At 44.0% G+C, this 17,305-nt stretch overlaps 1 protein-coding gene across 1 annotated transcript in view; it reads left to right on the forward strand.

Annotated features, from left to right (window-relative positions):
• FRMPD3 (FERM and PDZ domain containing 3) overlaps nucleotides 1-17,305 on the forward strand; it is a 175,182-nt gene extending 157,877 nt beyond the window's left edge. The window contains exons 15-17 of the mRNA XM_037167120.2: nucleotides 2,731-2,875; nucleotides 11,863-12,684; nucleotides 14,259-17,305. Coding sequence (XP_037023015.2) covers nucleotides 2,731-2,875; nucleotides 11,863-12,684; nucleotides 14,259-17,305 — 4,014 coding nt within the window. The remainder of the gene's footprint in view (nucleotides 1-2,730; nucleotides 2,876-11,862; nucleotides 12,685-14,258) is intronic.

The raw sequence follows: 17,305 nt of genomic DNA on the forward strand, positions 1-17,305 counted from the left end.
ACAGGACACAGAGCCTGAGGGGTTCAGGATCTCTGTACACTTGTCATCCATTCACACATACCTCAACAAGTTTTTGTCTTGAAAGATGATGATGAAGGCCTGAAATAAAACAGTGGCAAAAGGGATAGCTATGATGTCTGTGATAGCTCCAGGGGCAATACTAGTGAGTCTTGGGTACTCATAGTAATGGTGGTAGCAGCTGGTCATAACCCTTCTGCCACTGGTGACAGGTGGTGAGACAGAAAAGGGTAACTCTCTCCTCACCTCCCTGCCATTCTATTGCCCTTCTGTCCCTACTTTGTTGTACACAAAGTTGACCCTTCATTGTGGGTGAGAAATATTCATTAACTGGAGGTACAAACATCCCCTCTGTCCCTTGCTAATAATGACCCAAAGGTAACATCTCATCCCAGTCCCTTCCTTACTGTAGAAAGGAACCATCGCTTTTCTTGCTCATGGTATTGCATAAGCTCCACAGAAGCATTGGTAACTCACTGCCTAAGGGGTAGAATTCGAATGCCTTACTCTGACTTGCAGTGTAATTCGATATATAATAACTATTAAACAATTCAAGATAGGATTCTTTTGAGCACAAGATTGTATGATATAGACATACCACTTTATGAGTTCTAAGATAGGAAAGGTGCTCCAAAGGGAAAAAGTCTGGAGATAGTGATTTTGAAATCCCAAGCACAGAGATGAAAGTTTATGCCATAATGATGAAGAACTAAGGGTTGAGGACTGAGCCCGGGATATGGATTGGGTAGAGAGGTTGTACAAATAGAGATGGCCAAAGACAGAGGAATGGAAATAGAGATGACAGAACCAGAGCATAGTATCACCTAATGGAAACAGAAGTCAGGAGGAGAATTTCCAAAGGGGAAGGTGATTACTGTGAGCAAATGAAAAAAGCAGAGAGGTGTGAATGAATACAAACTATTGTATTTAGCTGGAAAGAACCTTCACTCATAGATCAGGTGGCAAACTGTAGCCCATGAACCAAACCTGCCCCCCCACCTATATCTATAAATAAAGTTTTCTTAGAATGCTATCACATCCATTTGTTTAGCTTATGTATTATTTATGGCTATTTCACAGTACAATAGCAGAGTTGTTACAACAGAGCCTTGTATGGCTCACAAGACCTAAAGTATTTACTATCTATCCCTTTATAAAAAAAGGTTGCCAACCTCTAATCTGTTTGAACTACAAAATATTTAACTTGAGCTGTGTGCTGGAAGTCTGAGAGATAGCAAAGGAAACTGGTGCAACCTTAACTAAAAGCTGAGCTGGTGTGGATTCAGAATGGTTCCCAAGGTTTCAGACGAAGAAGGCTAGTCTACTTGGTGACCAAGTTTCATCACATCTCCATGATGTCCGTTTATACTGCCACAATCCTAGTGGAGGCCCTAATCATCTCTTGCCTAGACTGGTGAAGTAGTGGCTTTCTTTCTGGTCAGGAAAAAGACTCATTCCTTCTCTTAATTCTTTTAACTCTTAGTGCCTGGTCCGGGAACCCTCAAAAGTCAAGGTAACCCATAGCCCTTTGGTCCCTCTTTAGCAAGTCCAGTTTTCAGTAGTCTTAATCTGGAGGCCACTGCCCTATCCCAGGTACAATGCTCTTATGCCTAATATCCATCTGAAAATAATATCTATTCTCAAGCCATACTTTTAAAATTACAATGTAGATATTGGGAAGGTTTATTGAAAAAGTGCTGATTTTTACATTATTTTATGTATGTATGTATGTATGTATGTATGTATGTATGTATGTATGTATTTACTTGGTATGTCATTGCTGGGTCTTTGAAACAGTCCACTATCCCATCCCAGGATTCATTTAACTGATTTAAGGTCAGGAACAGAAGTCAGCAGAATATGCTGGTATTGCCCAAAGTGGGTTAAAAACAACAACGACAACCCTGAGAATACCATGAGATGTTCTATTACAATAGATTTTTTTGTCAAATAATTTAGAAAAGTTGGAATACTGAAGCCCCCCTCTTGAATTTTGGCAGTGCACATTAATATAGTAAAAGATCTGAGAATTCCTATAAGTACAATGATCTGTATAGCTTTGTTTAACCCAGTGTTTCACATTCATTTGACCAAGGAGCTTTTTTAGGGAGCACCAATTAACATCTTAAGAATGTTTTGGGAAACAGAAAGAAAAGTGGGACACATGAAGGTCTAAACAGGCCTAAAGACTAGAAAGACTTTGGCTTGCAAGGCACAGTGAGGACTTGATTGCATGGAGTGTCCATGTCCAAGAGCTGTTTTGGGTATCATGGCATTTATATAGATGATCAAGAGATAGCTTGCACATTCAAGGAAGTTCCCATTAAAGATGTTCCTCAGTCTTGCTTCAAGTTCTAGGTTCATCCAGCTTTCCCAGCTGGCCTGCATATCTTCTGAGCCCTGAAAACCCCAATAAAAGCCACATGACAATTACATGATGTTTTATCATTTTAGTCTTTATTGGTAAAAGTGGTTCATTAGTTAAATGTGTAATTAAGGTTAATTTAATTTTGGTATTGTGGTGAAAGTTTACTATAATTTGATTCTCAAATCAAAAGAAATCATTTGTCAGCCTAAGTGCCCCAATTTTTGGTTTAGAAACTATGGTTTCCATAACCATGCAAATTATCTTTTTTTTACTATCATTCTCCAAGTATTGAACCTGCCTTCCTCCTTCCCATACCTTCATGTTTCTTCCCGTCTTTCCCCCAGCCTCTGGTGCTGTTGATGGAGTGGCCTGAAGCCACCAATTTTGCCTGCCTGATTGCGGGGTACTGTCGCCTCCTGATGGATTCCAGGAAGATGGTCTTCTCCAGGCCCACCAGCCAGCCTCTTCCACCTCCAATGATCAAGGCAGGTAGGGCTCAGCCTCAGTTTTCAGTGTGGCAGAGGCCCTTTGGACCTAAAGACATGGAGGGATGAGCTCCACTGACTTAACGCTCATCCCATTCTGCCAGCTCCTGATTTACCAGGAGCTGACACTGTACCACTGCATCCCACTTGGCACAAGCCAGTGGAAAAGACAATCGGCCTTCAAATGGGCTTGTCCCATGAAGGATGCCTGTGCCAATACATTGCAATAAAGTCAATGTAAGATAAAAATGGCAAACAAGCAATAAATAGAACCAATTAGGGAATCTCATTGAATCCAAGATAAAGCTTTAGAGGTACATTGATCTAGGAGAGATGCCTGAAGTGGAAGCTGAAGATGAAGATAAAGCCTTTCTTTTGTTCGTCATGTTGTGAGGGGTGGTTTGACATCTGCCTGCTGAAAGAGGCCACAGAAGACTGGGAAAGACTTTGCAGGCTCAGAATCTAGTCTATCAGGTGGTTTAGAGATAGGAGGGGAGGACCACTAAGAACAAAGTCAAGTGCAGCCCCCAGACAGCTGAGTGAAGCCACTCCTCAGAACTGTCCTGATGATGGCACAATCAGAGGCCTTGGGGAAAATCAGTGCAATGCAGATACTGCTTCCCCTAACCAAAATGGGAGGAGAAGGAGGAGACTCAAAGAACAGGTATTACACATGTTAGACCTAAGGCTCACATACATGCACTGAATGTTCCCCCAACCCCATCACCCAAATATCACAATTGGAAGCTGAGACTCACCACCAAGTAGTTACCCTCCTTTCATGCTGAAGACACTTCCTCCACTTGCCTTGTTGGTTAACTATTTCTTTTCTCTTCAAGTCTGTCTTGCCTTACAGCATGGTCACATCTAATCTAGATTGAGGAGTTTGTGAGTAGAAACTCACAGCTTATGGATGACCCAGCACCCAGTGGTCTGTGTACCTACACACACCCTCTCACCTCATTTTCTTCATCACGAATATCACAACAAGAAGCTGGTGTTTTACATTCCATAGCATTGTCCATAGGAATTAGAAGGTAATCCACCAAATACAGAGTTGGGAAAGAATAGGTGTCCACAAGGCATAACACATGAAGGTGGCCACATAGCGAAACAAAACAACTAACTTGGAATAGAAAGAACCCAGGGATTCAAGTTGCCACAGGTCTCCAGGCAAATTGCTGCAAATTTATAATGGCCAACTGATCACAAAGACAGCATTAGCACTGTTAGTGTCACCTGTGGTCTTCCTCTCTGTCATCACACCTAAGTAAATTATACCTCTTACTGAGCAGGGTGGAGAGGGAGAAAGGGAAAAGGGAAGGCAGAAGGAAGAGCCTACAGCTCGAGTGAGGACAGATTTGGAAGTGAGGGTTGTTTTGGGTCCATTTTAAGAAGTCCCTTGGGTGGTTCTATAGTCCCACCTTACCTTCCAAAGGGTTTCAGTCATCCCATCAGCAACCTAGCCAGTGTTTTCATTAAGTATTCCCCTTGCTGTGGCAATAGTGGTACCACACGAGGGACACAGGCTTGTTGTATCCCTTTAATCTCACTGAATACATTCCATGTTGCATCATGTTGCTTTTCCAAAGGCAAATCAATTTCATTGCATTATCTTGCAGCATAAAAAGAAGGTTTATATAAAAGCTAGACATGGCTTTAGAGCCCATCCCTAATTCCTGGGAACCCCCATCCTTGGACCTGCAGGGTGATGGGGGCACAGGCTGCATCGAGCACAGGTCCTCTCTATCCATGCAGGAGCCAGATGGACCACCATGGTGTCCCCACTGTTTGTAGTGTTTGACCACCCCAGGGGCTTGGGGCAATGCCTGGGCCCAGTACTTAGTCTTTTGGATTATTAGTTGCTGGGTTGATAGCAGCCACCCATGGTTCTAGGCAGGTGGGACAGGGTGAGTCTCATGGCTCTGCTTGTCAGGGGCTGGTATGCACAACTTATCCCAGGGCCCCAAGGAGAGGAAATGGCAACAGAAAGCAGCACCATTGAGGAGACCTCCATCCAGGTTATAGTGAGGGGTCATCGGTTCCTGGTATAATGCTGAGAATGGCTTCCTCCATCAACTCCCACTTTCATCCCAGAAGAGAAGCCCCAGTGCTGACTTTGGTTTAGCAAAGGCCTATAGGGAACAGTCATCCTGCCAACTTCATCTGTTTTGTTTTGTTTTGTTTTGTTTTTCCTCAGAGAATAGGGCTTCAGCCCACTCAGAGCCTGGTCTCTCTAACCAGGTCTATATTCTTGTACTATAGCAGTTGCTGGCTGCTAGCTAACCCAACTCCATGCTCAGCCAACTGGGCTTAAAGAATCCTGTTAAATCACCAACTGGGAAAGAAAGCATCACCTCTTCTCTAAAACACAGGAAAAAGAAAAAGAAAATTGGGATGTGGAAGGGAAGAGATTACCTGTTGGGCTTTATCAGTAGTTTTCCTAAAGTAGGTATTTCACCTATTCACTTGGCAACTATTTCTCAGTATTCATTATGTTCCAGGCACTGCAGATATAGCTGTGAATGACAGATATGGTCACAGAGTTTACAATCTAGTGGGAGAATGCAGACAGACAATTGAGGGGATAATGCCAATACAGTAAGTGCCTTTGTACTTATATAGAGGAAATGCAACTAACATAACAGAACAGCACCCGGTCTTGAGGACACAAATTAGAGAAAGTCTCAGACAACTGCTAACTCTCCACCTATACTGGGATGACAGGAAATACAGAGACCACCCCCATCTCTCTCTTGGGGTCCCCAGTTGAGGTCACAATGAGAGTAGGATTTTACTCTAAGTTTTCTCCCATGGTTAGAAAGCAGTTTGGTCTGGTGAATCTAACATTCTGGTTAATGTCTGGCTTACTGATTTTCATGTAGTTAAAACTCATTAACATGCACAGAGTACTAAAGCAATAGTAAACATAACAGACTTTTTTTTTGATGATTCAGAAAAGATATGAGGTTCTAGCAAGACCTTTTGGCCATTTTTTCTTGTGATCAATAATGATCATCAGACTGTAGAATACAGCAAGACCAATTAATAGAAAGTAGGTTGTATCAATGTTGTGTTGACTGTATACATGCATGTGTATATAGTAGTTTTTTTTTTTAAATATAGCTCCAGTTGGATCACCGTCTTGCTGTTTGGAAGCCTTTTTAAAAGTCAGTCTTCTGAGTGGGAGAGTACAGAGGGGTAGACTAGGGTATGCCCTTGGGAGATACTGATGAGCAATTTACAGCAGATTTGCAATCTGGGAGACATACTGTTCCAGACATCAGCCACACACACTTGGCTTTACTGGCATTTCTAATCATGTGTGTGAGGGAGATTTAGGCTTCTTCAGGGACGTTTTCTCCTCTGCACAGCCCCTTGCTACTCCTCAGATCTGGAAATCATAGCACCAAGTGGTGGGCTGTGCATCACCTGGCCTTGACAGCCTGGTATTGAGAGATGATTCCATTTTGCAGGGAGAGAAGCCACTCTTAGACCTCCAGACATTGTCTTACAGGAGATACTACCTCTTTTCTAGACATACCCCTGAGAGCCACCTCTGATAGCAGCCAATTGAGATTGTTAAGCTATCTCATAGTTAATTAGCTCCTGGTTCATTGCCAGGACTTGTTAACAATACCTGAGGGTAGAGACCACCTGAACTGACACTTTGAGTTCCTGACTCAGTGCTGCTCTGGAGCACTTCTTCTCTAAGTCACAGAGGGTCATTACATACTATTTCCCCAGCTGCTCCAGAGTTCCTTAGATACAGCCACTAAGGCCTAAATTGAACCCACTCAATGTAGTTACATTGACTATATTTAAAGGGGCAACATGGTCTATTGAAAACAGCAAGGGCTTGGGATCCAAAGAGAGACTTGGGTTAAAGTCCCTGCTCTGCTGTATCTTAGCTGTGTGATCATGAGCAAGTTCCATAGGCTGAGTCTCAGTTTCCTCATCTATACACTAAGGATAATAATAGAACTTACCTTATGAGAGATTGACAGGATCATGTGAGATAAAGTCCTTTCTAGTGCAAAACACACTTTTGTTCTTTTTTACAATGATTGGAAGTTGATCATGTGTTCAGTGCTTACTTCTTTTTATCAAACAGCTTTATTTAGATATAATTTCCAAGCCATAAAACTCACCCATTTAAAAAGTTCACAACTCAATATTTTTAAGTGTATTTAATATATTCACAGGGTTGTACAATCATTGCCACAATTTAATTTTAGGATATTTTTGCCCCTCCTAAGACAAACCCCGTACCCATTAATACTCATTCCCTATTCCCCTCCTAATCACACCCAGGCCTAAGCAACCACTTATCAGTTTTCTGTCTCTATAGCTTTGCCTTTTCTGGACATTGTAAATAAATGGAGTTGTACAATATATTTTCTTTTTGTGGCTTGCTTTTTTCACTTAAGCATAATGTTTTCAAGGGTCATTTATGTTTTAGCATATATCAGTCCTTCGGTTCTTTTAATGGCCAAATAATATTCCATTGTATAGATAGACCATATTGTGTTTATCCATTCATCAGCTGATAGACACTTGGGTTTTTTCTACCTTTTGGCTATTCTTAATAATAATGTAATAAACATTTATGTACAAGTTTATGTAGGGACATATGTTTTCATTTCTTGTTGGTATATACCTAGGAGTGGATTAATATTGCTAGTCAGATTGTAACTCTGTGTTTAACTTTAAGAAACTGCCAAACTGCTTTCCAGAATGACTGCATCATTTTATACTCTCTTTAGCAATGTTGAAGGGTACAATTTTACCATAACTTCACCAACTCTTAATATTGCCTGTCTTTTTTTATTACATCCATTGTAGTGGGTGTGAAGTGTATCTCGTTATTTTGATTTGCATCATGGCTGATGATTTTGAGAATTTTTCATGTGCTTACTGGCTATTTGTTTATCCTTTTTGGAGACATATCTATTCTAACCCTTTGCCAATTTTTAAATTAAGCTATTTGAGCATAACCTACAGATTTCTTTCTGAGCTTTCAATTCTATTCCACTTATTTGTATGTCTACCCTTACACAAGTACCACATTATCTTGATTACTATTGCTTTGTAGTAAGCTTTGAAATAGGGAAATGTGAATCCTTCTAATTTGTTCTTTTTAAAGTTTGTTTTGGTTATTCTGCTTCCCTTGTGATTCCATATGAATTTTTGAATTAGCTTGTCAATTTCTACAGTCAGCTGGGATTCTGATAGGGACTGTGTTGAATCTGGAGATCGGTTTGGGAAATATTGCCAACTTAACAGTATTAAGTTTTCCAATTCATGAACATAGAATGTCTTTCCATTTATTTAAATCTTTTAAAATTTCTTTCACAAATTTTTAATGTGTGGCTAATTTTTTTTTCTTTTTTTGGTGCTATTATAAGTAGAATTGCTTCCTCATTTCATTAACAGATTGTTCATTGCTAGTGTATAAAAATACAATTGATTTTTGTATATTAAACTTTTATCCTGCAACCTTGCTGAGCTTGTTTATTTCTAATACTTTATTATTTGTGAATTGCTTCAGATTTTTTTTATGTACAAGATTGTGCCATCTGGAAATAGAGATACTTTTCTTTCTTCCTTATATTTTGGATGTCTTATATTTCATGTACTCTCTAATACTCCTGGCTTTTAGTACAATGTTGAATAGAAGTAGTGTAAACACAAAATCTGGACTTTTTTTCTGATTTCGGGGGGGGGAAGCTTTCAGTCTTTCATCATCAAGTATGATTGATATTAGCTATGGGTTTTTCATACATAACCTTTTACCATACTGAGGAAGTTCGCTTTTATTTCTAGCTTGTTGAGTTTTGTCATGAGATAGTGGTCAGTTTTGTCTAATGATTTTTCTGCGTCCACTGAGATGATTGTATGGTTTTGTCCTGTAGTTTATTAACATGGTATGTTACCTTAATTGATTTGTGGATGCTAAACCAATGTTGCACTCCTGCAATAAATCACATTTAGTTATGGTATATAATTCTTTTTATATGTTGCTGGATCCAGATATCTAGCATTTTGTTGAGCTTTTGCATCTATATTTATAATAAATATAGATTTATAATTTTCTTGTGATAATTCTTGTCTGGTTTTAGTATCTGGGTAATATTAGCCTCATAGAATGAGTTGAGAAGTGTTTCCTCCTCTTCTATTTTTTGGAAGGGTTTAGTATAAATGCTTCTTTGACCATTTGGAAAAACCTACCAGTAAAGCCATCTGGATCTGACCTTTATTTTTTTGCATGGTGGGAGCATAATTACTAATTCAATTTCTTTTCCTGTTATTGGCCTGTTCAGATTTTCTATCTTCTTGTGTCAGTTTTGATAGTCTATGTATGTCTAGAAATTTGTTAATTTCATCTAGGTTATCTAATTTGGGGCATAAACTTATTTATTATTTTTCCTTATAATCAATTCTGTATCTGTAGAATCAGTAGCAATGGCCCTTTTCTCATTTCTGATTTTACTAATTTGAATGCTCTCTCTCTTTTTTTCTTTTTTTTTTTTTGCTTGGTCTGTACAGCTAAATGTGTGTCAATTTTATTGATCTCTTCAAAACACCAACATTTATTTATTTATTTATTGTTATTTTATTACAGTTGTCCCAATTTTTCACCCTTTGCCCTCTCTCCATCCCACCCTCCACTCCCACAGTCAATTCCCACACTGTTGTCCATGTCCATGGGTCATTCATACATGTTCTTTGACTATTCCCCTTCTTTCCATCATTATCCCTGTCACCCTTCCCCTGTGACCACTGTCAGTCTGATCCATGTTTCCATGTCTCTGGTTCTGTTTTGTTTGTTTATTTTGTTCATTAGAGTCTTCTTACAAGTGAGACCATATGGTATTTTTCTTTCACTGACTGGCTTATTTCACTTAGCATAATATTCTCCAGTTCTATATATGCAGTTGCAAAAGGTATGAGTTCCTTCTTTCCTTGTGCTGCATAGCATTCTACTGTGTAAATGCACCACAGTTTTTTGATCCACTCATCTACACCAACTTTTAGACTCATTGATTTTCTCATACTCTATACATTACTATTTCTTTCCTTCTTTTTGCTTTGGAGTTAGTTGGCTCTCCTTTTTCAAGTCTCTTAAGGTAGAGTTTAGGTTTCTGATGTGAAATCTTTCTATTTTATAATGTAGGCATTTAGAGTTATAAATTTATCTGTAAGCACTAATTTAGCAAGATCCCATAAGTTTTGGTATGTCATATCTTCATTTTCCTTCATCTCAATATATTTTCCCACTTCCCTTGTGATTTCTTCCTTGATTCATCAGTTCATTAGCAATGTTTAATTTCCATATGAATGTGAATGTCCCAAATTGCTTGTCCCAAATTATTGCTTCCTAATTTAATTCTGTTCTGCTCAAAAAACATACTTGGTATGATTTCATTCATTTTTAAATATATTGAGGCTTATTTTATGATATAACAAAAGATCTATCATGTGGTCTATCTTGGAGAAGATTCTGGGTGCACTTGAAAAGAAGGTATATTCTGCTGCTGTTAGGTGGTATGTTCTATAAATTTTTTTTGGTTTATAGTGTTGTTCAAGTTCTCTATTTCTTTGTTCATCTTCTGCCTAGTTGTTCTATCCATTATTGAAAGTGGGGTATCAAAATCTCCTACTATTGCTGTTGGATTGTGCTCTATTTTTAAGTGCCAGCATTATGCTTTTGTGGTGGCTGTAAGCTCTAGTGACAAGCCAACACTGACACCTTGACCCTGTCAAACTGGAATTTGAAAGGTATTTTGAAGTTTTGTTTCCCAACACTTTGACCACCATGATGAACTATATGGTAGTAGTTTAAAACATGGGCTTTGTGGTCCTTCAGACCTGGGCTCAAATCTAGACAGTTATTTATGACTCATTTGACCTTGGATAAATCACATAATCAACTGGATCAGTTTCCTCTGTAAAATGGGGATAATGATAGAACCTACCTCACTGGATTTTTGTGAGGATTAAATGGGATTATATCTGATGACCTTAGTTTAAATTAGTGCTTATTTGTCACCTGTCAGATAGTAAAGTGATTTGGCATTGTCTGAGTATATTCTCACAGATAATGTGGGGAGGGGCTCTCAAAACAGACTAAGAGAGGGACACCATTCAGAGAAGAAGCATTTGATACAGAAACTCCTTAGAGGCACAGACATACCATCATTAAAAGCTGTTGGCCAGAACATTTTCCAACATGTATGTGTAGCAGATAAGCTGGCCCTACATGAATACAGAGCAATAATGAGATTTGAAGAATTATAACAATGTTCCTCCCACCCTCTCCCCCCATATATGCACATCCCAGCATGCTTCCTACATGCTTTACATGTTCAAATGCCCAGAATTTTACTACTAGAGCTCTATTCTTTTAGGTCCCTCCATTCACAGTCCTCTTTGAAGGGTAAATTCTCAAGCATTGTACATACACAGCCTATTTTACACTTGCCCACTAAAGCAGTAGTAATTTGTCAGATTTATTTCCTTCTGCTAGAAGAGATCTAACATAACACAAGAGTGACAGACCACTGGGGGGTTGGAAAGGCTCTGAAAAGGGTGGGGGCAAGGACAGTTCCAAAAATGACATAAAACAAATACCACTTATTTTAAGCATACTTATAGCTGATTCTCAGAGCAGACCTATCCATGTAAGAGTCCACTTGTGCCCAGATACCAAGGTGTTTACTCCTACCCCACCTCACCCCATGCCTTTTCAAGTTTCAGAGGTGATGGGGCTATTAGCAGCTCAGGCCATTCTGTTCTACTCACTCTACTTTCAGGATCAGTAGCAACATGGGCAATTGACTCCCCTTCCCCCAATTCCTAGCAGCCACTTAAAACTGTGTTGGTACTTACCACCCAACTGTGCATCAGAGACCCAGTCCAGAGACCACAAGAGAGCTCAGCCAGTCTGCAGTACTAGGGCTCATCTGTTGATTCTCTTTCTGGGTTTAGATTACATGCACAGCGCCCACCGCCCTGTCACTGGGGGCCACCTGGGGAAAAAGGAGAGTAGTTATGTGGGCAGCATGGGCACCAGCCCCAGGAAGTCAAGCCACTGCACACCCCCACCTGCCGACTCTGAGCTTGTCAGCTTTTGCTACCTCCACATGCGGGAACAAAGAAAGGAGCAGGAAAGCCGGATGGATGTCAACGAGAATTTAATCTTCTTTGAGGAGCCCAGGCCCCGGACCAAATCTGACCCTACGTTGAAAAGCTCTGGTCAAGGTCACAGTGTGGTCCCCGATGACTTCGATGCAGCCAGCCTGGACCATGAGCCTTGTGCCAGCAGGACCCGGTCTTATACCTTAGACAATTCCCTTGGGGCTGAAGCCCTGAATTTCTACTGTGACTCTTGCAAAACCAAACTCCAGGAGCATCTGGGTCCTCGCAAAGGTGGGAGGCCCAGTTCTTCTCGTGACAATATAGTAGACTTGATGTCCCTCCCACCCCCCGGGAGTGAGGAGGAGGAAGAGGAGGAAGATGAGAGCACTTCACTGTTACCTGCCATTGCTGCCCCACCTCCTGGTTTCCGAGACAACAGTTCTGATGAGGATGAATCCAAGCGCCGGGCTGTCCAGACCCAAGAACAAGGACGCCATCTGCGTGGGCTCCTATATGATGAGATTCCGGTGACATTGATTGACAGCATGCAGACCCGGACCGTCAGAGATCATGCCCAGGAGCTAGATGATGCCCTTGTGTCCACTCTGCAGGCTCTAGAAGCCCTGGCAGCCTCAGAGGATGGACCACACCCCCCAAGCCCACAGACTGCAGGTAACAGCCCATTCCTTCTCCCTCTTGCCACTCCTTCCATGCAGGACCAGCAGCTGACATTGTTTTTTCCCAAGCAGATATCAAAGTCACTGTATTGTGTCAGGGCAGCAGATGGGCCAGAGGTGGTTCAGATAGTGTTAGGAACAATGGTGCTATGGCAGGGGTCTACTGCTCAGCTCCAGCTAAAGCTCTGACTCTCGCCATTCTATTTCTAGAAATGTATTGCAGATGGACCCCAGGGATTGGGGATGTGACAGCTACAGAGCCAGGGCAGATTGGAGGATCAAAGCAAAACTGTGAGAGATATAGAAGACAGGCAAAGAACACCCACATGCACATGACTGGAAGAAAAATAAAACAACCTAGTAACCACCTAGTAACCTGGGACCAGGGGAGCCGGGAGTTTTCATTGCTCAAAATAGAGGTCTTTGTTCTGCCTAGAGAATGGGCTTTCAACCAGATGCACCCAAGTTCTGGCTTCACTCTCTTTCAGTGTGGCCCTGGCAAAGCACTTACCCTCTCTGAGCCTCACTTTTGTCATCTTAAATGGGTTTGATAACAATAGTAATGTCTCATAGAGTTGTTTTGAGGTTTAAATGAGTTCATTCAGGCAAAACACTTAAGCACTGACTAGCACATAGGAAGGACTCAGTAAGTGGTAGCTATTTTTATTGATTATTATTTGCTGGGAAAATCATACAACATGCATGCTATTCTCTGTTCTACACATATATCCACCTTGTAAACAAACACACATGGTCAGACATGTACCCATAGTCATACATACATACATACATACCTCCATAAACATACACCATAAAAATAAGTAGTCAGTGAGTGATACAGCAATAGAAAAGGAATAGGGAGGAGTAAGGCATATGAAGAAGCACATGAGGTGGGAGAAAGTGTTGACAGAGAGGGTGAAGAAGTTGGAGTTAGTAGGAGCCTGCCTGATCAGAGAGTACCAAATCCTGCCTTTTCTGTATTTAGGACATCCTTGCTGTCAGGCAGCCTCTATGTGTTGGGCCCCCGCAGCTGGCATTTCTCTTTGCTTAGAGTCTGGAGCTCTAAGCACTACTTGCTCCCAGGCTAGGGGCCCTTGTGGTAAGCCAGAGGGAAGAAAAGCTCAGCTAAATGGCCTTAGCTACAAGGACTGTAGAAAGGCCTAGCCAGATGAGGAGGGCCAGATAGAGAGGGACATCTCTTTGTCAGCCCTTTCTTTTCAGGAAAATGAACAAAAATGTCAGAAAAATATTTCCTAGTTTTAGAAGCTAAAAATAGTGATGGTTAGCATGTTGTTTTGCATGTTAATTTGCCATGAAACTGCCCAGATCTTCTCTATGCCTCTTTTGTTCTCTTCTGGATTCCAGCCTCTCATAACCTCTCCCTAGCTTGCTTCTTGACCCCTCCCCTCAGTTCTCCCATCCTCAGCCCTGCAGTCCCCCCAGGTCTGACTGATTTTCCCCAGCTTGCAGTACTGCTGGCTAATCTTGACCCCCATAAACTCTCTACATATGCTTGGGAAAGGACTTTATCTCAGTTAAGTGCAGCAGGCCCTGTCCCTGTTCCTCCAGGTCTGATTGTGCTGGCCACAATCACCCCTGAATCATCGCTGGACTCAGGCCATGAAACCAACTCTTCAGAGCTCACAGACATGTCAGAGATGATGTCTGCCATGAAGCATCAGAACACCACCTACTTCCTGGCGCAGCACCTCAACAAAGACAGTCTCCTGGCCCGCAAAGACCTGCCTTTCCGGATCCAGAGCTGTGCAGCCCAGGCTGTTCTCACAGCCCCTTACTCTCTTGGGCACCCAGATCCCAACCCATCCCTCCAGCCAGCTGTCACAGGCCAGAGTCCTGGCCCCACTGGTGCTCGGAGGAAGCTGCCCCAGTCAGAGGCCCAGTCACAGCGAGAGCGAACATACACCCTGGCAGTGCACCCAGCACTGTCCCCACAGCTTAGTGAGCAAAAGAATCTGAGCCTGCTGTCCCCAGTTCCTGAGGACAAAGGGGCTGGGCACACTAGGACAGGCCTAGAGATGTCACTGAGGGCAGCCACTCCATCCTTCAGTGAAGAGCAGGTCTCTGAGCTAAGGGAGAACCTGCCAAAGGAGGTCAGGTTGAGCCCCAAGCTTATCCTGGACCCAAAGGGCAGTGTGACCCCAGCTATCATCTCAGCTGCCCTACAGCAGGTAGTTCACAGTAAGAGTCTACCTGCCCCTGGCAAGGCCTTGGGCAACCCCTCCAGCAGTGGGGAAAGAAGGCTGGAGGCCAGCATGGGGAGGCCTGAGGTCAGTGTGGAAAGGCTGGAGCTCAGCACAATGAGCAGCAGTGCCAATAAGAATCTTAAACTCAAAATGAGTCCTAGTGCTCCAGAGACCTCATGGAATTCCCAGCAGCAGCTGAACCCGCAGATCTCTTCCAGCCCCAGAACACCCACAGGCAGCCAGGCTGACGGCCTACATCTTTCCCCACAAGAGAACAGGCTGCCTATTCAAAGTTTCCCTCCCAAAAGCTATCTTTCAAGAGCTAATCGAGAGTCAGTGAGCAAGCAAGCTACAGGTGAAGTGGCAGGCAAAGGTGGGCTAGACAGTGCTAAGCCTTTGGTGCACAAGCAGGGCACAGGCTCTGGCCAAGGGGAGAAGGGGCAGCTGGAGAGGACACCCCAAAGCAGCCAGCTTGAGGAGCCCAGCCTGGTTTCCCGAGCTGGCTACCCCATGGCTCTGCAGAGCCCTAGCTGCCAGTCACGAGGCCACAGCCCCAGCTTTCAACCACAAGGCCACAGCCACATCAGCCAGTCCCAAGACCAGAGCCCCAGCTGCCACCCTCGAGGTCAGAGCCCACTGAGGCCCCAAGTCACCAGCTGTCAGGTGAGCACCATGCCCTCTAGGAAGGTTGAGATGACCCTGGATGGAGCCCAAATGACCTCTGAAGGCCCCACAAAGCCCAAATCATCTCGAGGCCCTTTCCGGCTACGCAATTTATTTTCTGCCACCTTCCCAACCCGCCAAAAGAAGGAGACTGATGAGCGGCAGGCCCAGCTGCAAAAGGTAAAGCAGTATGAGCTGGAGTTCCTTGAGGAACTTCTAAAGCCACCAGGCCAGGGGGAGCTGCCGGGCACTGAGTACCTGCAACCCCCAGCCCCAGGCCGCTGCAGCTGCCAGCTACGCAGCAGTCCCTTGCAGCAGGGGCCTGGCATGTCCCGTGAGCAAAGACGTAGTTGTGATTGCAAGCGTGTGTGCCGGGGGGGTTGGCCACAGGTGTCCCAGATACCACTGCCTGGCCTCCAAGGGAAGGAGAAGGACAAGGTCCTGCCTACCCAGAGGCAGCCAGAGGCAGGCCCAGACATGAGCCTCAGCAGTCCCACCAATATCCAGCGCATCCGTTCCACCAGCCTGGAATCCCGGGAGTGCCGATCAGATCCTGAAAGTGGTGTTTCGTGCCTGACCACATGTGCCTCGGGGGGCGAGTGTCTGGGAGCTCCCAACTACAGGAAACTGATGCGCCACTACAGTATCAGTGAGCTGGACCAGGGTGACAGGGCCTCACTGACCTTAGATGTCTATCCACACCCACCCCTGGGCATGCTACCCAGGGAGGCCAAGGAAGTAGAGGCAGGCCTCCCCCTTGGCTTGGGTCTGAAAAGCAAGCGTCTGGAGTCACCAACCCTGGAAGACCCTTCATATGTCCAAGTTGCCCCTGAGACCAAAGGCCCCAGACAGATGTCTGTATTCTCACTGCCAGAAGAGGTGTACCAGAAGCCCACCGAGTTGGATGAGGACAGTGAAAGCAGCAAGTGCTGCTCTATCCGTTACTGCTTCTACTACCGCAAATGCGACATGGCAGATGATGTCAGCGATGGCAAGGATGAGCTCTCCTATTCCATCCCCATGAAGATCCTGCCTGGCATGAAGCTGGATGAGAAGGTGGTACCTGTAGTGAGCAGGACCCTCCAGGTGCTAGATGCCACTACTTGCAGCAGCAGCAGCCCTGAGGCCTCCCGCACCCAGGAGATTGACCTTCGGGTATCCACCTTCGAGGGGAGCCTGGCCAAGATCAATGCCCTGCGGGCCCATGCATATGGCCTACCTGATGGCTTCCTGGCTGCCCGGCTGGACACAAATGAGCTGCTGACAGTCCTGCAGCAGTGTGTGTCCAGCCCTGAGGCCCGCGCCCCCAAGCCCTATGTCTCCCAGATATCTGAGTACAAGCTCGAGCTGGCTCTCAAGTTCAAGGAGCTCCGGGCTTCCTGCCGCAGAGTGGCCAATGTGGACAAAAGCCCAACTCACATGCTGGCAGCTATCACAGGCAGCTTCCAGGTGCTGAGCAGCCTCATTGAGACCTTTGTGCGGCTAGTGTTCATTGTGCGCTCTGAGGCACAGCGCCAAGAGCTGTTGGCCAAGGTAGAAGAGGTGGTGAGGAACTACACCTTCCTGCTGCGTGCTGCTGAGGAGTCCACTGCCCGGAATCTTAAGCAGCAGCAGCAGCAGCAGCAGCAGCAGCAGCAGCAGCAGGCAGCAACAGCTATAGGGATGGCCACGGGGCACCCACCAGGATCCCCAACTTCAGCGACTGTTATGAGCACATTCACCCACTCCTTAAAAACCCTTATTAAGTAG

Source organism: Artibeus jamaicensis, unplaced genomic scaffold, assembly GCF_021234435.1.
Source record: "Artibeus jamaicensis isolate MK-2021 breed Jamaican fruit bat unplaced genomic scaffold, CSHL_Jam_final scaffold_461, whole genome shotgun sequence".
In the NCBI taxonomy this organism is placed as follows: domain Eukaryota; kingdom Metazoa; phylum Chordata; class Mammalia; order Chiroptera; family Phyllostomidae; genus Artibeus; species Artibeus jamaicensis.